General features: G+C 46.9%; 2 protein-coding genes across 3 annotated transcripts in view; one reads left to right on the plus strand and one right to left on the minus strand.

Moving 5' to 3' along the window:
- Positions 1-2,291: 2,291 nt before the first annotated feature.
- On the minus strand, positions 2,292-9,552 carry trim47 (tripartite motif containing 47). Of its 2 annotated transcripts, none has more exons than XM_064352677.1 (8): positions 9,290-9,552; positions 8,852-9,069; positions 7,649-7,694; positions 6,987-7,103; positions 5,632-5,856; positions 4,233-4,255; positions 4,024-4,139; positions 2,292-3,775 (listed from the first exon to the last, which is right to left on the minus strand). In XM_064352677.1, the coding sequence occupies exons 1-8, from the start codon at positions 9,476-9,478 to the stop codon at positions 3,246-3,248; spliced, it is 1,464 nt and encodes a 487-aa protein (XP_064208747.1). In that variant the 5' UTR covers positions 9,479-9,552; the 3' UTR covers positions 2,292-3,245. The 2 variants fall into 2 exon arrangements, with proteins under 2 accessions (XP_064208747.1, XP_064208748.1); XM_064352678.1 differs by having other exon boundaries at positions 6,987-7,082; positions 9,290-9,550.
- A 2,031-nt stretch (positions 9,553-11,583) lies between these two features.
- The window catches only part of dnah10 (dynein axonemal heavy chain 10), a 43,405-nt gene continuing 31,613 nt past the window's right edge, over positions 11,584-23,375 (plus strand). The window contains exons 1-20 of the mRNA XM_064352680.1: positions 11,584-11,875; positions 13,142-13,258; positions 13,675-13,787; positions 14,206-14,314; positions 14,855-14,970; positions 15,302-15,479; positions 15,894-16,051; positions 16,182-16,412; positions 16,838-17,028; positions 17,496-17,694; positions 18,035-18,229; positions 18,353-18,523; positions 18,821-18,997; positions 19,315-19,518; positions 19,916-20,085; positions 20,688-20,839; positions 21,080-21,244; positions 21,582-21,789; positions 22,172-22,328; positions 22,866-23,345. Coding sequence (XP_064208750.1) covers positions 11,650-11,875; positions 13,142-13,258; positions 13,675-13,787; positions 14,206-14,314; positions 14,855-14,970; positions 15,302-15,479; positions 15,894-16,051; positions 16,182-16,412; positions 16,838-17,028; positions 17,496-17,694; positions 18,035-18,229; positions 18,353-18,523; positions 18,821-18,997; positions 19,315-19,518; positions 19,916-20,085; positions 20,688-20,839; positions 21,080-21,244; positions 21,582-21,789; positions 22,172-22,328; positions 22,866-23,345 — 3,717 coding nt within the window. The 5' untranslated portion in view covers positions 11,584-11,649. The remainder of the gene's footprint in view (positions 11,876-13,141; positions 13,259-13,674; positions 13,788-14,205; positions 14,315-14,854; positions 14,971-15,301; positions 15,480-15,893; positions 16,052-16,181; positions 16,413-16,837; positions 17,029-17,495; positions 17,695-18,034; positions 18,230-18,352; positions 18,524-18,820; positions 18,998-19,314; positions 19,519-19,915; positions 20,086-20,687; positions 20,840-21,079; positions 21,245-21,581; positions 21,790-22,171; positions 22,329-22,865; positions 23,346-23,375) is intronic.

A 23,375-nucleotide genomic window follows, 5' to 3' on the forward strand; every position in this document is an offset into this window, starting at 1 on the left:
CTCTAATGCACGAATATTGGGGGGGGGGTGGGGGGGTGGTGGAGGATTGCAACACACTGAGGAGAAAGGGACATTATAACAAATGTATAGGGAAACACAAAAGAGTCAACGCAAGGCAGAAGCACTATGCTAAACGTGCTGTTCTTCTGGCCTCCTCCTGTGTAAACAAGCACCACGCTTAACGTCGCTAACCTTTTTTATTCAAAAGGAGAGAACGGTCAAAAACAAAACCCAAAATAGGTCATTTGCCTGATCATTTCCTTTTCCCGCATTGTTTTTACTTCCCCGCTTAGGCCAGTGCAATCCAAGAGGACATCCAGGTGTCAAAGGAATCGCGATTCCGTTTTGAGTCCGGAAGCAACAGATGTTTCCCCACAGGATAGACGGCTTCTATAAGCGTTTCCCATGAAAACACCCTGAACAGACTACTTAACAGAATGCTTTTGCACACCCCAGGATATCACAGAGGTGGTGGTTTATTTAAGTAACTACAAACAAAAGTAAATGCATTAATTGCAAATTCATTACACTAAAATAGACAGCTGTATAAATACAAACGAGCACAATTTTGAACGGGCATCTTCTTGGTCACCTCGGGGTGGCAGACAGGTCCTCATTCTTATCACGAGGCTCCACCTCTCAGGCTCCAAGTCCTGTGGATATAAATCTTGCAAATCCTTGGGACTAAAAACTAATTCTGCCCCCCCCCCAAGACACAGCCCCAAAAAAGTTACTGCTAATTACAGCTTTAACAATTCAGCCGATTTAACAGAAAAGCTTTACCAAAAAAGTGACATTACAGAACAGTTGCCTGCCATAAGATGCAGAACGGCTGTAATTGTGGTTGCTTATTTGTACATACTCGAAGGCAAGGCACCCCACGCACTGTAGGCTGACCCCCCCCCCCCCTTAGAGAAACAACAGCCTGTCCTCAGCGATCAGGATCCACCCAGCCGTTCTCACTGAGTCACGACTTCTCTTCCCCGAATAAGGCCTTCAGATGAGCCTCCGTTACCGTTTCCATGGAGATTTCAGTCTGCCAGCAGGATTCTGGAGGCCTTCTCTCTGTCTCTCTCTACCTCTATCTCTCTCTCTCTCATTCTCTTCATCTTTTGCTCTCTCCTCTCTCAATTCTTTCTGACCTCTTAAGAGTTATCCGTTTCTGATAAATAGCAGAAAGCTTGAGTGAAGATAAGATGTGTTTAGTTAATGGGTATAATTGCCCCTATAAATTACACCTTTACAACAGATTAACAAATTGCTCTGGAACATTTCAAATAAATACATACTATCAAATTACCCATAAAAAATGACTTGAGAGATAGTGTTGCTTAACATCTTACCAGTCAGACCGCTCCTCCATGCAACGTGTGCATTTTTCAGGCTTGGCGCCCTCTACAGATGAAGAGAGGTAATTGAACTTCTTCAAACGTCTGAACCATGGAGCCTGTCTGACCGACCCTCTGCACATTAAATTGACCCTTGACCCTTGCAGAGAGCACACGAGCGGAACGTAGACTTGCTTGGACCGGTTTTGTTTGGCACGCGTTTCCCACGCGTCCTCGCTGGGTCTCTGCTGACCACGATTGCCAGCACCACCGATAGCCAGTGGAACGAATCCCACCCAAAAGCGAGCAGGTTAGTCTCGCGACTCGAGAGCTGAAATTCCTGATATTTTAATCACACGATGATTTCACAACACAGCGCTACGTGCCTGACTGCCTGTACCGTCCAAACACATTACTGAAGTGCTGAAGGGGACAAACAAGAGGACAAACAAGAATGGGAACAATGTAGAGAAGAAAAAAAAACTCAGTTTCCCAGAATGTGAGAGAGAAGAGTAACACAGCAGAGCTTGTGCAGGAAAATCCACTTTAAAAAGATCCAATTTGAACATGAACTTGATTTGAAGTAAAACCTAAATTCTCCAAATTTCCCCCGACAGAAAAAAAGCATTCATCTTAATATGAACATCTAGAGAATTGTACATATAAAAATGTTTGAGAAATATTTTTGGTGCCATGGAAAGACAGATTATGTACATTATGGCCCTGTAGGAGAATTCATGTGTGGCTGAGCAAATCTGAACAGAAACGTACAAATCCCTTTTCCGTTTTCCATCTGTCAGGTTAGACACTAGTTTTGGCCCAGTGTTTGCTAAATTGGGTTCCTGAAACTTACATTCCACAAGCTAACTTGGCTCCCCATTTACTCCCAAAACCATTCAAGTAAAACACTTCACATACAAACGTAGGATAGTTAGGTCAAACAAGTCAAAGATACCCAAAACATTAAAATACAGTCGTATTTTATTTTAAAGACTGATGTTAAAGTACAGCAGAAAAGTAACTTCACCTATTGCATTTGATACAAGGTTAATACACAAATAACATGAATACATTATCAAATGGGTTATACCCTAAAATCGACTGGAATAACGCGTCCATGATCCAATATTAAAACATGAAGTAAAATAACAAATTAATAGGTAAAAAAAAGAAGGAAAAAAGCACTTATACAGAAACCTCAAAATTCATCCATGTTAAAGTAACGTATAACCAAAGTATTGGGGGGGGGTGGGTGGGAAATAGTTCAACTGTTGAACAAGGAGAAGATTCTACAGTGAAGTTTAGTTTGTGTAGAACAGAATCACCATGCCAACCACCAGACCAGAAGATAAACCTGGAAGAATCAGCACAGCTACCCTAAACAGGCCACAATGCGTAAATGTAACAAAAAAATCCGCTCAAAAAGTCACCAGTGCCTGCACTTCCCATTGTGTTTCAAGTGATAACCTTGTGTGAACGCTTCATTAATAGTCTGCCCCAATCCACGCCAACTGAAGACAGAACAGATTAAAAACAAAGCATAATCCATCTAAACTTATAAATAATTTTTCTAAAAACCATGGCAGACTACACCCCCCGAGGTAACATGGCACAAAAAAAACGTGGCACTCGCTAAATTGTCAGTTCATAATTTTTCGGTAGTCCCAACGTCGGTCCAAAATCAGCTGTGGGATTGTCTGTTCAAAACTTGGTTCTTACATCTAAACTGAGTTTCTATGTGGCTACATTGGGAGTTTAAAATAAAAAAAAAGGTCGTCCTACTAATTAGTAGAAAATCCAGTGAATTACAAATGCGACCGCAACCTTGGAGCACAGCGTAGAACCCTGCTTGAAACCGGATGGTCGACGGAACGCCGTGAAGGCCTTCTCTGGGCGCTGGGGACGGGGACGGGGGGGTCAGTAGTAGTGGCAGAGCTGCAGTCGGCTCCCCGGGTCGTTCTTCCCGGGACTGAAGAAGGGGAAGACGGGCTCGTCGAAGTAGGCCTCGAAGGTGTAGACGTGCTTCATGGCCACGGCGTCGTAGAAGGAGACGCGGCCGCGCTCGTAGTCCAGGTACACGCCCACGCGCGGCGAGTTCCAGTAGTCGGCCAGCGACAGGCGGGCGTCCTCCTCGTTGGCGTACAGCCGGTCCTGCAGGCACAGGCTCCAGTAGCCGGCCGAGGGCGACAGGTTGACGTAGCCCTTGCGGTTGCTGTACTCGGTGGTCACGCCCAGGTACCACACGCCCTTGTCCCGCACGTCCACCTCCCAGTAGTGCTGGCCGCTGGAGAACTGGGCGGTGGCCAGCACGCCCAGGAAGCGGGTGAAGCGCTGCGGCAGGTCGGGCTCCAGCGACCGCGCCTGGCCCTCCTCCACCTTGGTGTCGAAGTCGCCCACCTGGAGGCCGGGGTGCGCCGTGTCCATGTCCAGGGCCAGGTTGGCGGGGACTGTGGGCAGGCAGAGGGAGGAGGGGGTTAGGGGTAAAAACAGACCCGGTCAGTCAAATACTCAGTCGGTTCAATCAGTCAGTCAGCTCGACAATCAGTCCAATTAGTCAATTATTCCAGTTAGTCAATCAGTAAGTTAAATTAGTCAGTCGGTCAGTTAAATTAGTCAATTAGTCAGTTCAATAGTCCGTTCAATTAGCCTGACAATCAGTTCAATCAGTCAGTTAAAATAGGCGATTAACCCTTACCCGTGTGCAGCACGTGCATCATCTTCTTCCACATGATCAGCTGCAGGGGGCCGTTGAACTCCTCCCAGTTTGGGGGACAGTTGGTGGCCTGCAAGGGGGAGGAGACCTGGAACGGGCTGGGGAGGAAAGGACAGGAGGGTCATCGAAAACGTGATATAGTCTGACAGCCCAAATGACTCACACCAGTGACACGACGAAAAAATTTGTACCTTGCAATGGTCTGACTAATGGCCTGTAAGGGAAGAGAGAAGGAAGGGGGTTAGATTAGCCACAGTAACAAAGGAAAAAACTTTAACCAAAACAATTAAAAATTCTGGTCAAGTTAGGTTCCACGACGTGTAAAAATGCCACTGTGAAAAGGCATACTATTTAATGTCACAGAACATGAGATTAGATTTGTGAAAAATACCATGTGGCAGGAATCACTTAAATTATAACACAGTTGGTTACATCACGGAGAGCTTGGTCACAGCATATAAATATTCACGTCTCCTCAAATGCCCGTTGCTGTGCGATAGCGTTAGTCGTGTGGTAAGAGTGCTGCTTAGCTCATCAGTGCTATCCATCAAACTATCAGCTGCTTAATAACAGGCTTTAGAGAATTAAACCAAACAAGCATGAGAACATTAAAGCAAAACCCACAAGTACATTTACATTTTAGGAATTTAGCAGACTGTCTGATCCAGAACTTAAAAGTCGTAAATGGGAACGATCTTTAATTTTTTTTCCATACAATCCGTTTATACAGCTGGATATTTACTGAAGCCATTCGAGTTAAGCACTTTCCTCAAGGGTACAATAGCTGTGCCCCTAGAGAGAATCAAACCTGCAACTCTGCAGTTGCAAGACCATAACCATTATGCTACACTGCCACCCAAGTATGCATCAAATGACTGTGCTCCATCTCACACTCAAACCTGTCAAATATTTATAACTGTTCATAACCGCTATTTAGTCTGACTGTCAATTTAATGTAGACCCTTCTTATGATTTTTTTTTACCAACTAGGATGAGGTTCAGAAGTAAGGATTCCTTCCAAAAATAACTATTCATAACTATTAAAACATTAGAGCAGTGTGGAGAAAAACTGTAAGTCTCGACCACCATTACCCAGAATGCTGTAGGTATTGGTCAGTGATATCAGATAAACATTCATTGCAACTGACATTTAAAAAGGCTTTTGGAAAAGAACTGGCAAATTCAGCAGTGCAGACTGATGCGCGATCAAGTAAGCAGTTACTGTAGTAACACCATCTGAAAAGAAACCGTTTAACAAACACACAGACATGGCCGCATTCCTTAGAATTAGGCATTTATGTAAAACTTCCACAAGCCTCAGGACTTCAACTAAACAGCCCACCTTATATCCTCCAGGCCAGCACCACTCAACTCCACATCCTGTGGGCCGCAGTGCCTTGCAGGTAAGCTGCTCCAACCATACAATACACCACCAGATTTCCCTTTTTTCCTCCACGGATCAGGAAGTAAGCTCATTACTGACATCTGGTGGTGCAGCGTATGGCTGCAGCGAATGCCTGCGGAGACCGCGGAGTCGAGCAGCGCTGCTCAAGGTGGACAGACCTCGCGAGGAGACGGCGGCGGACGCACCTCGAAGGTGGACTTCCCGCTCAGGTGGTTCTGGATGTCGGTGATGGCCTTGTCCACGGCGGCCATTTCCTTGGACACGTCCTTCAGGTTCTCGTCGATCATGGCGACGGTCGCCACCTCCTCCGCCTCCAGGCTGGCCAGGATGTCCTCTTTCTCGTCCAGGAGGAACTGGACCAGAGCGCCGATGTCGTTCTCGATCTTCCTTTTCAGATCTTGTTTCTTACGCTAGATTAATCACAAAAAGGCATAAGACTTTTTATTTTATATTCTCTACCCTAAGGTGGGGTAGATCAGATCTTTATACACTTCCAGCTCTGCAATCTTATCCTCCACCTTGTAAGGATAAAAATCAGCTTGTTCTAAAGATATTCAAAAAGCACAAACAACACGTCTTGCAAAATTTTTGGCGTCTCTATATCGATTGTTTCACACTATGTTTACTCATTCCCTGGATAGGGCAGGTTTCTCATTTTACAATTAACGTTACTGCTCGAGCACATCTTGACACACAGAAATAGACATACTGTTTTCAAGCACACATGATGAAACATACTGGCTCTCAGTATAAGCAAAATGTACACAAAGCAGATCTTTCTCCCACAATACTGATGTCACATTTTACACAGGAAAGCAAGGGGTGGGAGGCCGGGCACCAACTACATATTCTGCTTACTGTTATGCGTTCGTCCTACATTTGGCTTTGATGGGTAACGGTACATAAAATGTGCCTAATGTGAATTTGGCACTGCATAAGCTTGTATAACCAAGAAGCAGCCCAACAGCTTTCTGTGCCCTGTCAGGCCCTGGAAAACTACAAGTACCACGTGAAGGCACCGCGTAGGCGGAGACTCGGGCACAGGCCAAAGTCAAATGAGGGACGGCGACGCATCAGAAAGAGGCCGACGGAACGTTTGGGTCGGGAACGTTCCAGCGTCTCCTGAGCCCGCGGAAACGAAAGTGCTGGGCTGGGGCTGCCACGTCCCGAGTCCTCAGCAGGCACACATTTCCATGGGCACCTTCCAGCTTGTTTTAATTTCGACAGACCCTTCTGTTCTGCATCTCCTCCGCCCACACAAGTTTGCTTTTTAATTTATCAGTTTAACCGGGGAACAGGTGTTATAAATTAGCAAAAAAAACACATTTAATACTCGTTTTTAACATTGTAACAATGTTTTCTGACATATTCCTAGCAAATAAACATACAAATAACAAATAGTTAATTGTAATTAAGAAAAGCACCCATTGATAAAGATGTCCAATGAAGAGTTGGGGTGCTGGTGGGTCAACGTAACAAATGAATGAAGAGGAAGCGATTCAAGGTGGAGGTGGACTGGAGAAATGGGCCGGGGACTCACCTTGGTGTCGGCCTTGGCCGCCTCGTCCGTCGACTTCACCCTCTCACACAGCGACTTCTGCCAGGTGAGCTTAATGAGCTTCAACCTGAGCTCCCCCTGAGAGAGACGACGAGTGCGCTTTAAAAATCACAACACAGAGAGGAATTGACAACCTGGGGTCGCCATCACGAAGCAGGTTTACCACGTTAGCCGGATAACTCGCGCCGAGTAAAAACCCAGAGCCCTCCCAAAGCTGGAACACGGACTGAAGTAAAATGAGCCGGGTTTTACTCAGTGCAGTTATCCAGCTAACTCCGTAATCCTGCTTTGTGATACAGACCCCATTGTGTCCGCCATTGCGTTAGCTTCAGTATTACAGCATGCAACAATTTCTACATTGGGCAGTATGAATGTCTAGCCCCGCACCTAAATGACAGGGAATTTAAGGGAGGGTAATTTCATTTGTGACAGGGGTTCTAGACAGTTTCGTTACAGGGTCAGTGCTCACATTGGCTTGAATCATCCCCTCCAACTGCATTCCCACCTAAACATGATCAAGGATTCCAAGACAAACAGTCGGCTGACAAGCAGTTTATTATCCCAGCACATTCCCTGGAAGTTGGCCAGACTCCATCATTATAGTACCGTTAAGATTCTGAACACTACAAGTACGCACGACTCACCTTCATGTCATCGATGACCTCTGGCAAAGGAGCTACGTCATGGTGCCTTTTAAAGAAACTTCATTTTAGAGCTAGCTTTGAGACAAGCATCAGTGTTTGCAAACTAACAGGCTAAATACTTAATAAATTAAGGATCAGGTCAGAGATTAGGGGTCAGGCAACACTGACCTAGACTAGCTAAATTAAGCACTGGTGATCATTAACAACAATAGAACATCACAGATCAGCAACCCTAGTTCTCACAAATTATTTTGCAACATTATGGCACACCAAGCAAGTATATCAACTGAAGTATCATGCTGGATCACACTCTCCCACCCACCAACACACACACACACACCTTGAGTGGTCTGCTTAACTTCTCTTTCTTTCATTTATCTTTGAGTTCAGACCCTTATACTGTCACAAATGTATTTAAACATACACACGTACAATACACATGATTACCCAAACTCTGCCCACACAAAGTCTGTCTCTCACACATTACAGCTCACACACAGAGCATCTGTTGTGCACACATTACATATTCCATCGTATACAATTCCACGACAGCGTTATGCATCAACTTTTCGGCATAGAATTCTCGGTTATGAGAACAGAAGCCAGAGCCCCAAGACATCAGAGAACTTACTTAGTCACCTGTTCTCTCCTATCGCATTTAGCTGTGTTTTGTAACTGCAAGAACAGAGGACTCCAACACCTTATCTTTTACCTCGCCTTCGTGCTCCATATTGGACTATTCGAATGTATATGGTGGGGGGGTCCACACTGTTAGCTGGTCAACCAACCTAACAGCCTATTAGACCAACGTGAGCTATGCGCGACAAGCATGGCTAGCATTAGTTAGCTATTATCCCAGCTAGCTAGCCAACTTTCACTCCTAGTTAATCGGCGTTTACAATGCCAGTACCAATACCAATGTAATCTGCAAGGATTGAGTCGAAGCCAACAACAACATGGGTAATATTGCATTCCATTGTCGTTGTGACACGATATCCTTGGGTTGCTGTCTTGTCTGTGCGTGGTTGGCTTGGCAGTGGCCTCGCTAGCTTATAATAAAGCTAACAATGCCAAAGGCTACAGAGGGCTAAATAAAAAACAAAAAAACTTCAAGTCACTGATTGCCATCTTGCCAATGGGCACCAATTTAAAGTGCCCATGCAAAGCATCAAATGGGGGACAATGCATTAATCCCCAGCATACCTGTGCGCTCTCGACTCCCGACACACGACGCAGATGGGTTTGCTGTCCGTGTGGCAGTACAGTTTTAGTTCTTCGCCGTGTTTGTCACACTTGCCGTCCAGTTTGGTGGGCTTCACTGGGGCGGCGGGTTTACCTGACTTCAAAAATTCCAGTCCGTCCAATTTGTCCACCAAGTTCTTTACCAGGTAATTCGTAGTGAAGCTTATTTTGCCAAATACCTGAGAGAGGGGGCAAGACATTACCGTTATAAACATAATCTTTAACAAATGAAAACACTGTAACAAAAATAAATATAACTTTAAAATGACAAGCTATGAACTAAAGGTAATTTAGAAGCACTTGATGAATACCCTTCTCCAATTACAGTTAGGTAACAAGCTAGCTATCTTGTTGTGGTTTTAAACACAGTGTTAACGTTAGCTAGCTAGAGGTACAAACCTGTCTGCATTCTGGACAGTGATATCCTATATCATCGTCTCCATTTTCCTCCCAGTGCATTAAAATGCAACCTCGACAGAAGTTGTGGCCACATTTCAAAATAACTGGATCGTCGAAAAAATCCAAGCAAATTGGACAAATCAGCTCTTTCTGCAGTTCTCCCACGCCAGCAGCTGCGGCCGTCGCCATGTTTATTACGAACACTGCCTGCTGCAAGCAGAATAAAGCGAGTGAAGACAGGGGATTCTGGGAACAGTGACGAAATGTTTTTGCGCAGCGAAGCTTTTGGACGTAGCATTTTTATCAACGTTGCGCATAATGCATAGGTAACGCAACCTGCATGTTGGTACATCTGCTGTGTTCAGAACAGACATAATGTGCTGTGTCTGTGCAGATTATGCAATGAAATCTGATTGCGCGCAAATTTACATTTGCAATTTTGTCTCAATGCAAGTGACGTGAACGCAGCCATCGGATGCACTAATAGCTCGGACGTAGCGATGAAAGAATAAAATTGTCTTGGACAGAAGCAGTTTTTTTTCGTGAGGAGGTTGCACAGTAATTCCGTGCAAAATGATGCTGCTGGTTAGAGGGCGATATAGCTCAGGAGGTAAGACCGATTGTCTGGCAGTCGGAGGGTTGCCGGTTCAAACCCGGCCCTGGGCATGTCGAAGTGTCCTTGAGCAAGACACCTAACCCCTAACCTCTAACTGCTCTGGCGAATGAGAGGCATCAATTGTAAAGCGCTTTGGATAAAAGCGCTATATAAATGCAGTCCATTTGGTTAACGTTTTGTGAACTCAAAATATGGTATCTACATGCATGCCTTTGATTTGGCTCAGTGGCGTCACTAGGGTTGGTGTCACCCAGTGCGGTGGTGTGGTGGCGGTTAATAAACAGAGGTAGTGTTATGGTGTTTAAACATGCCACGGAGACACCAGTCAATCAGACAGGTAACAAATAGCCGGGCGAGGTTGTGGGGCAAATTGCTGAAATGCCATTCAATTAAAAGTGCTTCACTAATACGGCATAATTGAAAAAAATCTGTTGCATTTTAAACTAGGCATCTTGCGCCATTAGAAAAAACTCTCGATCTGTTGAGTTTGAGCCGATTGGGGGAAACCGTTCATTTTGGTTGTTCATCTACCCCTCATTGCACATGATGGTGTCCTAGTGACGCCGCTGATTTGGTTCCCCTGAAGTAGAGTGGGCTCCCTCTCTTGAGTCTGGTTCATCCTAACGTGTTTTCCTGCGTGTTTGTTGTCCTTGGAGTTTGTTGTGCACAACAGTGTGTCAAAGATGGCACTGTACATAGTAAGCTGAATCGGAAGTTTCATCCATCATAGTGCTTAGCCCCTTCCGTGCTGCTTTCAGTTAGATCTATTATTATTTTTATTATTATTATTATTATTATTATTATTATTATTATTATAGACATGTAAATCATGGTTGTTCAATAATGTACACCATTTATATTTGACATAATTAATTACATAGGTTTCAAAGGGTCATTTCAAATTATCTTACATCTCAAACTGGGCAACCATTGCAAAATGTCCAAGAGGGGGCGGTGGCTATCTTGGAAAAAGGGTGGTGAATCATTACAGAGATGGAATATACTAGATATATTTAAATAAAATGTGTTATCAAGACAGTTACAATTCAAAACATAAGGGCATAAATGCGAATTATTTCCACTTTCAGATATTGAAAAATGCACATCTATCAAATGCTTTTAGCCCATTTTCTTGAAATTTCACAGATTTACAATATAGTTGTGCATTCCACACATTTTCAGTAAAAGAAGGGACCACAGGCACCCCCAGATGCTGATGTGCCGATGGTGGTATCTCTTTAGGGAGCTGGCAGTGATGCCACGATTGGGATGGCAGGTATGGCATCCGCCGAGTTATTGTTTGGGGGGGCATGCCACATACCTAAACAGCAACACAAGTTTTGCACTCTTCAAAACTAACACACCAGCACAGGATAACCACAGTGAGGATGGCCCAGGACAGGTAGGCATAAATGGAAAACGCTGATGCCCTATATGACACACAAAGATATGGATAAACTATGCGTATATGCAGATATTTTAGCAACCTGAAAGCTTCCCCTCCGCAGAAAGTGCCTTAGCAAATGCTTCCAATTAAGGCAAAAAGTGCGACAGACCAGCGTCTAAGTTCTGTGGCCGTACGCTCGGCTCTACGGTCTCTGCTCTGGCTCAAGCATAGACACCCACGGAAACCGGAAGTGCGCTGGTTGCCAAGACAACCACAAGCGTCTCTGCAGCCGCAGGTGTACACAAGCGCAGAGAGTTTTGAATGGATAAGATGTAAATTTACTTTAATTTCAGCAAAATGTCACTCGATGACCCACGCGTGGAATGGCTACGAGACCGCGTGTGCGCCTGTTTTAATCTTGACAGTGTCAGCTACTTTGAGGACTTGCTGGGTCGTGGGGATGGCGAGGAGGCGCAAAAAATCAATCGGTTTTTGAACGAGATCACTGAAGAAGAGGGGGTTTCAGCGCTACTGTTTTTCAAATGTTTAAGGGAAGAAGAGGTTGAAGTGCAAGTCCCAATTGGTGAGTGATCACAATGATGATACTGTTAATAAATTATATGATCAAGTCTTGTGCTAAAGTTAGTTACACAGTTAGACTAGCTAGTATATAATATTTGCTAGTCTAGTCTAGTTCACAGTTGCAGTCTAGCTACGCCAGATACTGATATATTGGCTGTCTTCGCTAAATTAGAGAAAGTTAACATTAACAGAACAACATACGCAAGTTTCATTATGATGCTGTTAGTTAACGGCTACCTATGTCGTAACTAAAGTTAAGCGTATGTGTTTGGTGTATGGTTAACAGCCAATAATCTTTCTAACGGTACGTTAAACCAACGGATGAAAGATTCTGACTTTAAATTCATTGCTCGCGCAAACTCATTTCTCTGGTCATTGACTTGTTCAGTGCGTGCGGTAGATCTTTTGGCTCGCGCATGTGAGACGAAATACGTTTATGTCAGTAAACGTATACGACATCTGTCGTTTCAGAAGTCCATGCAATGAACCCACTCAATCCCAGCTGTAATTATGAAACGTAAAAGAGAATGCTAGTCGTGTATTTACGTTCTGTAAGTTGCTCTGACAAAGAGCGTCTGTTACGAGTAATGCACCATACATTGCACGTTAAGACTTAGAATGGTGAATGGACTGCATTTATATAGCGCTTTTATCCAAAGCGCTTCACAATTGACGCCTCTCATTTGCCAGAGCAGTTAGGGGTTAGTTGTCTTGCTCAAGGACACTTCGACATGCCCAGGCTGGGGTTTGAACCAGCAACCCTCCGACTGCCAGACAATCGCTCTTACCTCCTGAACCATGCCAGAATGCGTAGTGCACTGATGTGAACTAAACACCATTTGGCCTATCGTATTTTATTGGCGAATTACAGTATCACAAGTATGTGTTTGAACTCTTGTGAAACTGTTAGAATATAAACATAACAGAATTTTATCCTAGCCAACGATTCTGAAGGGGAGCTTTGACCCCCAAGTCATCTGCAGCAATATAAGATCTTCACCAAGTGTAGGCTACGCAACTTAATGTCACAGTATTCTTTAGAATCCTATTACTGTTGCTTGGGTTACAGTTCAATGCAGTTTTTGCGTATGCAGGTTGCCAGCCGACATTGTCTGTAGGATTTACAGTTCTCTACAGGCTACAGACTTTACGCCTTGCTTTTAAGCCGGTGTTATTATCCGTCCATTTTATCAATACATTTATGTGCCGCGGCTGCGTATTCATCTTAGCGACTGTATGTGTTCACACTGACTTCTGTTCTGTCAAGACCCAGAAGAGAACCCAGCTGCGAAGGAGGCTAACGAAAATGAAGAGGCAACCAAGGAGTCGGAGTCCGCTAAGCTCCCCGCCACACCCGGCAAAGCAGAGGGGGGAAAATCCCCAGGTGAGGAAGCGTCAGCATGTCTGCACCTGGCTGTCACTGCTTGCAGCACGCTGCTTTTTTCATTTTGGGCCTACCACCACATCACCTGGTTTTAAGGAGTATTAAAAAAAAACAAATTCATTGGAAACTTGTGTTTAAAAAAGAAAACAAATGTTGGCGTGCAACAGGGCCAGGCAGAGACCTTTTGAAAGGGTTAAGTGCTTGAAGTGAGAAAAGGCCAGTCAACCTATAAAAAACTGTTTTACGATCGAAAAACGGTTTTATTGTACAGGGTATATTTTGGCTAAATGAGTGTGAATTAGTGACAGCAGCAATAATACAAAAAAATAAAATAAATCAGATCAAAGGGGCACATGGGGCACCTGGGTCAGAAGGGGCGTGTCCTGGGGCACATTTTCCTGCTTGTTTGTCCGTAGGGAAGAAGAAGAAGCGCAGGAAGTCATCACTGACTTCAGAGACCGCCAGTTCTGTGGGGGCGCCTCAGACCCCCTCCTCACTCGCTGAAGCCAAGGATGAGCTGCCACTCACAGTATGACTCTCTCAATCTACCTCTCTCTCTCTCTCTGTCCCTCTCTTCCTCTAAAACTCTCTCTCTCTGTCCCTCTCTTCCCCCCCTCTCTCTTTCTCTCTACCTCTCTCTCTGTCCCTCTCTCTCTCTCTCTCTCTACAGCTCTATCTCCCTTCTCTCTCTCTATCTATCTCTCTCTCTCTGTCCCTCTCTTCCTCTCTCTCTCTCACCCTCTCCCCTCTCTTTATGTAAATAACATTTACATTTTCGTCATCCAAGCCACACGTATAATGCCAAAAAAAAAAAGAAGAAGCTTAAACTTCTGTTCTGCCGGTTCTCTGGAGGATGTGACCATTCGGAGCGTTCAGTACATCTGGCCAGTTTCAGACGTGTCTCTCAGGGTGTGCAGGTGTCAAGCCGTGTCACGTTGACTCCGCAGAGGACCGAGGTGAAGGTGGTGTACCACCTGGAGCTTCACGTGGCAGTGAACAGCGCCCCCCAGAGGTTCGCCGAGTCCAACACGCTGTACTTTGTCAGAAACACTAAAGGTAAGGGCAAAGGCCCAGGACGGCCCTTAAACGGGGCGGCAGTGTCGTTTATAGATTAGAGAACAGGGCTCATCACCAGAAGGTTGCTGGTTCAGTTCTTAGGTAGGACACAGCCATCAGCTAATTGACCTGAATTGCTTCAGTATATATTCCAATGTATGTATGGATACAATGTAAAAATGCAAAAGCTGTGTGAGTCGCTCAGGATAAAAACTTATGATAAATGCCTGTAATGTAATATATTGGTGCAAGCCATGTTATAAACACATTCAGAATTATGGTTTCATGTCCTCCCCTGCTTTCTCTTGGTCTTATTAGAGTCAAATTAATTTGGTTTGTGGCTTAGTTATTAAGACCATATTTAATTATGTGTTTATAAATGCAACAACACATTTTCCTGTCTCAGACAAAAGGCCAAGTTGCTCAGATAGCAACCTGACCATTAGGACTTGACTCATTCTACCAATGGTACTGTTCAGATTCTGATGCTCTTGCTTGGCTGAGCGTGTTTTAACGTGCACGCTTTTTTACTGCTCGCAGATCCCATCGCCGAGCCGCTGGACATTAAAGAGGCTAACGACACGATGCCGGGGATGCTGCAGATGGGGATGATGAACGGACACCCTCTGTTGATACTGAAGCTCCTCCTGAACCACGTACGTTGATCACTTTGTCCGCTAATCATTTTGATGTGGACTCTGTAGTCCCTACCCCATGAAGTCTGTGTCAGATTTTTCTCCTAACGAAAACTCTTCATTCTTGTCTCATGTGCCATTGCTGTTTTGACATGCGACAAGCTTAAGAGTTCCCTTATTACGCCTGCAGTTGTGATGCGCTAAACAACACACTCGCTGTCTGTTAAAGAAAATAACAAAGAATTAATGCTTCATAACATTTCAGCAGCGTCTGTGCAGTAGTGATATTTGGGATCTCCTGCTGTGTGTTTAAAGCCCTTTCTGACCCGTGGGGCTCTGTCCCGTCCTGCAGGTGTACATCCCTTTGCTGTCCGTGGGGCAGCTGAAGTCCAGTAATGGCGGCTACAGTCAGGGCGAGCGGCAGGCCAAGGACCGGGAGTCCAAGGGAGTGCTGGTGATCCGGGACGAGATGCTCAACAGCACCTACAAGTTCCTCAGCCACGTGGACTGGACCCTGCAGCAGCTGGAGGGTGTGTGTATGCGTGTGTGTGCATGCATGTGTGTGTGTGTGTGCGTGTGTGTGTGTGTGTGTGCGTGTGTGCATACGTGTGTGTATGTGCATGTATGTATGTTCATTGTTCATGTGTGTGTATGTCCGTGAAAAAATAGGCTATACAAATATTGCTAGGTTACATTCAGTCATCCAACTCATATAATCTTATATTTTCATTATTTTATATTGTATTCAAACTGAACAATGATAACATTAAACGCAACATTAAACCCGGCCAACATTTAACAAATACTGTCTGTGCCAAGCAATAGACAACATGCCCACCAGCCTCCGATTGTGGGACGCAGGGGGCGGTGCCAGGCGGTCTCCCTGGAAACAGTGTGTTTTCCGCGTGTCAGTGCTCTAAGAGCAGCCCCGCCTCCCTCCGCAGGTGAGATCAAGCTGCACATTCCCGACATGGACCTGGAGCCGGACGCCCACGTGCTGCTGTCCATGCCCGAGGTGGTGGAGAAGCTGGACCAGTGCGTGATGAACTGGCAGACCCAGATCACCGTGGTCATCGAGGAGCTGCAGAAGAAGCAGCCGCAGGTGAGGCCTGGGCCATCACTCAAAATCCCTGGCCCGCCCACATGAGACCCATCCACCAATCAGGTCACGGGACATTGTCATGTATGGACCCGTGGCTGGTTTCTCACTGCTCTGATCCCTCCTCCATCAGGGTCAGGGCCCCATGGCGGAGATCTACTACTGGCAGGAGAGGACGGCGTCCCTGAGCGCCCTGTGCGAGCAGCTCAAGCTGCCGGCGGTGAAGAAGATTCTGGAGGTCATGACCCTGGCCGACCCGGTCACCATGCAGAACCTGGACATGACCATGACCGAGCTCAGCAAGTACCACGTGGAGGCGGTGGAGAACGTGCGCTTCCTCGGCACGCTAGAGAGGCACTTCAAGGTGGGGAAACCATGGGAGATCGGGCTGATCTAGGATCAGTTTATATTTTTAACTTGTAATAGACAAGGTTAGGCTATGAATGGGAAGATCTGGTCCTAGATCAAGCAGTCCTGTTGTGAAACTTTGAATATGGGCCCAGTAGTTTTTAACAACATTAGCAACATTAAGTTGTAGCTATACCTGTGTACCTTAGTTAGCTTGTAACTAATTTGGTAAGGAGTAAGGAGTTACTACACATGTGAATATTTTCAAATATTGTATTTTACACTTATAGGCCATATATTCATGATACACACAACAAACAAACCTGGCCTGGTAATTTCACAATGTCTTCATGATAGGGACTGATTTCATTACAGCGGGAGAGATGTAACAGGACTGGCCTTGTTTCACATGTGTAATTAATGATAATTGTTATTACTCAGAACCTGGTGATGGCGGTGGACTTCAGCGTGATCCTGGACACCATCCCTCCCATGATGAACGGGCTGAGGCTGGTGTGGATCATCTCGGGTCACTACAACTCTGACGAGCGCATGGTGCCTCTAATGGAGCGCATCGCCTGGGAGCTGTCCGAGCGCGTGGCGCGCGTGGTCAACGTGCGCACCCTGTTCAAGTGAGGGAACGCGCCGCAAAGCACCGCATTGCACTGCACTGAATTTTGTCCCTCATAAGTACCCTGACAGCCAGACCGCCCCCCTCACAAGACCCCACCCACTTCAGCCCACAGTTCCTTTAAGAATGGCACACACTCTCCCCTGCCCCCCCCACCCGCCCCGCCCAGTTTGTGTTGGGACATACACAGACAGAGAGGGCCTTGGAGAATCTCAGACATACAGACAGATGGACAGACAGAAGAATATGTGATTGTAATGGATCTGCCAGTGCAGTTAAGAGAAGGGGGAAAATGTATTCCGGCGAAACCAGTGACTCTCTATCCACCCCAACTAGTACGCCCTAAGACCTGAACACACGTATATGCTCGAAGTTCTTGTAAGAGTGCAGAACCATTAATCATTCGATATTTCCTTATTGTGCCTGTTTTTCATAATGAATTTTCTTCTAAATGAAAACGACTGACAGAGACAACAGAAGTGTGGCCAAGGCCAAAGCCCAGGACGGTAAGGAAGTGCTGAACCTGTGGAAGTCCAGCTACTTCGATATACGCTCCAAGATCGAGTCGTCGGGCCGAGACCCGCGGTGGGAGTTCGACCGGCGGAAACTGTTTGAGAAGACCGACTACATGTCCTCCATTTGCCAGGACCTCTACGATATCCTGCAGGTGGGTCAAGTCTGCACTCTTCTCCTATAGTTCATAAAATCATTTAACCCTTTGAAGAGAAGGTTTTTTCTTTCAAAATTCTAATCCAGTGTTCTAGAACTCCACTGCTTTCAATCAGAAGCAGTGATTGTGACATCAGCATTAGAATGTTCAGTTAAGAACATTCTAATCACATATTTGTGATCTTACAGGGTTAAAGGAGGGTGCCATACTCTGTCCAGGATAAGCCTTGACATTAAAGAGCAGCAATGATTGTGTATTAGAGCAGCGCCTCAGTAGATGTTCTTCATCACATCTAACTTCCGTCCATTCCGTCCTGTCCCTGTGTTCTGGACCGCAGACCCTGGAGGAGTTCTACAACATCTTCGGGCCGCAGCTGAAGGCGGTGACGGGGGACCCCAAGCGGATCGACGACGTGCTGTACTGCGTGGACAAGCTGGTGACGCCCATCGAGGAGCTCAGCTTCGACCCCTTCGACATCCGCAAGATGGCCAGCTGGAAGGAGGTCATGCAGGATTTCAAGACCAAAGTGGAGGTGGGTGGAGGAAGGTGGAGGACCTGGGGACCATTCCGTCTCTTTCTGGTGTTCCCCCCGTGAATGTGTTTTTCCCGCTCAAACGTGGACACGCCTCACGCGTCTCTTTCCCCCCACTCATAGGGCATAGAAGAGGAGGCCATCCACTTCATAGACGACTCCTTCAAGACGCTGCGCTCGGCGAAGGTGGCCTTCGACATGCTCCTGAAGTTCAAGCACATTCGCTCCAGGGAGCGCATCAACAAGAAGATGATGAAGAAGTTCTGTGACATCCTAGCCCAGTACTGCAAGGAGGTGCTCCACATTGGTTCAGTTTTTATTTTAAATGCGTTAGCCGGCTGTTGAAACAAAAATGCCGAAGTGTCAACTGTGTTTATCTTTTTGTCAATTTTGTGCAATAATTCATGTTAGGAAAATGCATTCTCCTGCCTTGTAATGCAAAAATAAGCTTAAAGTCCTCTAAGAGTTTTGGCTTATATGGACTAAAGTTACAAAACAAGGAAAGAACGGATTTGGAATGGAATCTTGATAATAGAGAGTTCTGTGTCCTTCATCTTGGCCGACGTGTTGTGTCCTTGCGGCTGGTGGCAGGTGGACATCATCAACGAGCTGTTTGAGCAGAACAAGGACAACCCCCCCTTGAGCAAGAACCAGCCCCCCGTGGCGGGGGCCATCTACTGGGAGCGGTCGCTCTTCAGCCGGATCAAGCACACCATCGTCCACTTCCTGGACGTGCCCGAGATGCTGGAGAGCGAGGAGGGGCGAGCGGTGCGTCGTTGTCTCTCTCTGCTCTAGCGCCACGCTCAGTGGCTGTGCCCTACCTGGGATTTATGAACCTGCAACCTCTTTGGCGCTAAGCTTCTCCAGCTAAATGTTTTTAATGGCTTCGTGTTTTTTGGAGAGCAGTTACTGCCCCCCCCCCTTGCTGCTGTAGCACTAGATTGTAAGCACCTTTCTTAAGAGTACAATGGCAGTGTCCTAGATGGGAATTGAACCCGTGACCTCGGTAACAGTCTAGAATATGCGTGTGACATTTGTTCATTTGTCTGAATTGATCTTTTCTCACACTGGCCCCATCGGTGAAGGCCAAAGACAGGTACCTGGAGGTGGCGAAGACGATGAAGGACTACGAGATGAATAAATTTGAGTCCTGGAGAGAGGCGGCGGAGGAGAAGCTGCCCCAGCTGATGAAGAAGACCCTGCTTTTGGTGTGCACCAGCACCGTCAAGGCCGTGTCAGGGGACCAGGCTTCCATCAATTCGCCGATCTCCTCAGCCTCCGTCAATCAGGTGAGTTCCTCAGCCTTCACCAATTAGATGAGCTCCTCAGCCTCCACCAATCAGGTGATCTCTGCAGCCTCCACCAATCAGATGAGCTCCTTAGCCTCAGCTAAGAGCTGGTTCTGATAAACAGCAAAATTCCCGGTGTTACATGAACTTTAAATGTGTTCAAGAGGGACCATATGCACTCTGTTAGGATTAAAAAAGCTTTATCAGAGTTGATTTTCACTGAACATCTTGAGTGTATGAATTTTAAATAGCTTTTTAGATGCAGTAGTGAAAGTTTGTAAATAATCCTTAAATCTCTGAGGAATTTTTGATGAAGTATGCTATGAACTGAATTTTTGTTGCTGTGGATATTGGTGAAATAGTCGTGGGCGTAACGCGCGGTAAAACGCTCTCTCAGAAGGAGCCGGCGGTGCCGGAGCGGAACGTGTGCCGGGGGGTGCGCTACGTGGTCAACTTCGCCCCCGAGCTGAAGGAGATCATCGCCGAGACCAAGTACCTGGAGCAGCTGGGCTACCCAGTGCCCAAACTGGCCCGGAGCGTGGCCCTCCAGGAGGTCCGGTTCCTCAGGTACCGCCTCCGGCCCTGGGGCCCTGAGATCAAAGCACCGAATCCCAACTGAAGGGACATGATTTCATGAGATTTTCCCCAATTAGTTAGGTAATACTGATTTAATATGGATTAGTAGAGTGATACTGATTTAATACAGATCAGTCAAGTCATACTAATCATGGGGCGACATAGCTCAGGAGGTAAGACCGATTGTCTGGCAGTCGGAGGGTTGCTGGTTCAAACCCCACCCTGGGCGTGTCGAAGTGTCCTTCAGCAAGACACCTAACCCCTAACTGCTGTGGCGAATGAGAGGCATCAATTGTAAAGCGCTTTGGATAAAAGCGCTATATAAATGCAGTCCATTTACCATTCATACTGATTTAATACAGATTTGTCAAGTGATACTCATTTAATACAGATTAGTCAGGTAAGTGGACCCAGAGACATACTGTAGAGTCTGAAAATAAGTATTTACTGATTAATCAGGAAAAATCAGCCTCTGTAACTGTTCAGGATTTGAAAAGCTGGCCAGGTGTGTGTTGCGGTTATATGGGGCAGGTGGGGGGACCTTACCGATCTTTACCCGGCCGTTTCCTGTGTTTTCGCGCGCGGCGGCGCAGGGAAGTGCACGGGCTGACCACGCTGGTGGAGCACTTCCACTCGCTGATGAACACGCTGAACGACGCGGAGTTCAGCCTGCTGACGGAGCAGATCGCCGAGCTACGGAGGGTGATGAGTGCGGGACACAAGCGGCTCAACTGGAACGCTCTGGGTGAGCAGCAACAGCCCCCCGTCTCCATCTCACACACACACACTCACAGCTCTGGGTGAGCAGCAACAGCCCCCCGTCTCCCATTTCACACACACACTCACAGCTCTGGCGCATATTATGGGAACTCGGTACTCTTAAAACTTTTATCTGCACCCTTTCTTCTGCTGTTGTTTCACGAAGCCATTTTTGTCGGTAAAAAATGTTCTTAACACCATGTATGTGCGCGTCCGTCCATTTCAGGAATCTGGGAGTACATCGGCCGCTGCAATCAGGCCACGGCCAAGTTTGAGTCGCTGGTCTACCAGATCCAGAAGAACGAGAAGGACATCGACGTGAAAATCCAGGCCATCGAGACCGCCAACCTGTTCAAGCTGCCGGCGCTGGACAGAGGCGATGACCTGCCGGGTATGGCTCGACCCGAAAGCGCCACGTCTCTCCTTCCCTGTTTATATTCACACAGTCACAAAGGAAAACACTAAAACCACCTAGCAAAAGAGCAAGCAAACCATAAACCCAGTGATGTTCTGTGTAAATTTCACCAAAACTCTGAAAACAATGATCATCACTGGCAGCTCTGAATGCACTCACGGTGCTCCTTGATTTGAAACTGGGCATTGCGTATAACTGTGCACTATGAAATTAGGAGAAGTGACAAGGCTGGGGGTTGTGACAGAGGATCATTTTCGTACCTGATAACCAGCTGTGCCTGTATTCGTTTCCTGTCCGCTCTGCTCTGTTCCAGGGGTGAAGGAGTTCTGTGAGCTCATGGAGAGCGAGCGGCTGAAGGACGTGAGCCTGCTGAGCAGGAAGTACAATGCCATTCACCCCCTGCTGACCAAGATGGAGAGCCTGATCATGCAGACCAACTCCGGCAGGGCCAAGAGGATGGCCCAGTACTACGCCTACTGGGAGAAGAAGATCTTCGACGCCCTCACCAAGATGGTGGTGAGGTAGGCCTTTCCAAGACTAACGCCCTGGGAATCTGTGACGGGCAAATCCGGTCATCACTAGGGTTGGGTGTCGAAACCCGGTACCACTGTGGCACTGGTTCTCACATGACCGGCATCTACTGAATCAAATCGCAATGCAGGTTTTGGTGTCCCATTTCACTTCAATTTCTTTACCTTTGCAATAAAAAAAGACTTGCTTCAATGTTGATGTTCGTTCTTTACTTAAAAAAAGGTACCAATTCAGGCACTGTTTTGGAAGGGGTACCATTTTGAAAGTCTAATTTCAGCACCAGTATTGGCAAAATCTGAATGATCCATCCCTAATCACCACTCGACTCTGCGTCACGCTCTCACACCCCTCTTTCTTCTGGAACATCGACAGGAACATCCAGAACTTCAACCTGGCGCTGACGGGCGACGTCCTGCTGTTCCGCATCGACACCATCCTGTCCCCCCCCGAAATCATGCTCCAGCCCAAGAACTGCGAGGTGTACAAGCTCATCATGCACTGCGTGGGAGACTGCCTGGAGAGCACCAAGGTACGGTGGGGGGGCGGCGCCGTTCCGTGGCCTTCGCAAGCAGACATAGCACACCAGGAGACGACCCAGCAGCACTGGGGAACTGATACTGAAATTTCATTGGGGAGATTTTATAACTTTCCGGAACTGAATTGAGAGTTGTGTCCAAATAGCTGCATGTGTCTCAATGCATGGCCACCCAAATCTTAGTTCATCATCACAAAAACCTAAATTTATGGCCAACCAAGTCTCAAATCATGCCTACCAAAATCTCAGTTCCTGCCCACCCACATCCCCAGTGGGATCATGTATGTGAAATGCACATTGTGTGTCACCTGCAAACCAGCTGCCATTTTGATTGTAGTTCATAAATGCATTCTCTAGTAGCATTTTCTTACAAAATACACATTGGTGTATGTGCCCGTTCCTGCTACTTTGTGACTCTCTATTCTTCCTTTGCCCCATAAAAGTTTTTGGGCCGGTATGTTAGAGTAATTAGCCAGTCCTTGCAGGTTTGTGACCCTTTACCCCCCCTTTCCCCTCCCGGTCCCCCTGCAGAAGTTTGTGCGCTGGATGGACAGGACCTGCATAGAGTGCCCCCCGCAGGTGGTGGAGGGGGACGACGAGCCGGTGGTGTTCAGCTTCTACAGCGACGTGTCCCAGGTTCCGCACGTGACCGAGCGGGCGATGGCCGTCTCCCAGACCACGCACCGCCTCCTGGGCTCGGTCGGCTCCTACCTGAACCGCTGGAAGCGCTTCCGCCACCTCTGGAAGCTGGACAAGTCCATCGTCATGGAGAAGTTCGCCGCCAAGCGGCCGTCCTGCTTCATGTACGACGAGAAGCTGCAGTTCTACACGCAGGTCAGCCAGGAGGTGGCGCGCGAGCCGCTGGAGACGGACGTCCAGGTGATCCGGCTGAACATGCGGCTGCTGGCCCGGGGGGTGCAGGAGAACACCAAGGCCTGGGTCAGCTCGCTGGGGAGGCTGATGAACGAGGCCACCCGGGAGGAGCTCTACGGCCTGCGCGACGAGCTCCAGGTATGGGGCCGGACCATTTGGGGGGGGGGG

Source organism: Anguilla rostrata, chromosome 9 (genome assembly GCF_018555375.3).
Source record: "Anguilla rostrata isolate EN2019 chromosome 9, ASM1855537v3, whole genome shotgun sequence".
In the NCBI taxonomy this organism is placed as follows: Eukaryota; Metazoa; Chordata; class Actinopteri; order Anguilliformes; family Anguillidae; genus Anguilla; species Anguilla rostrata.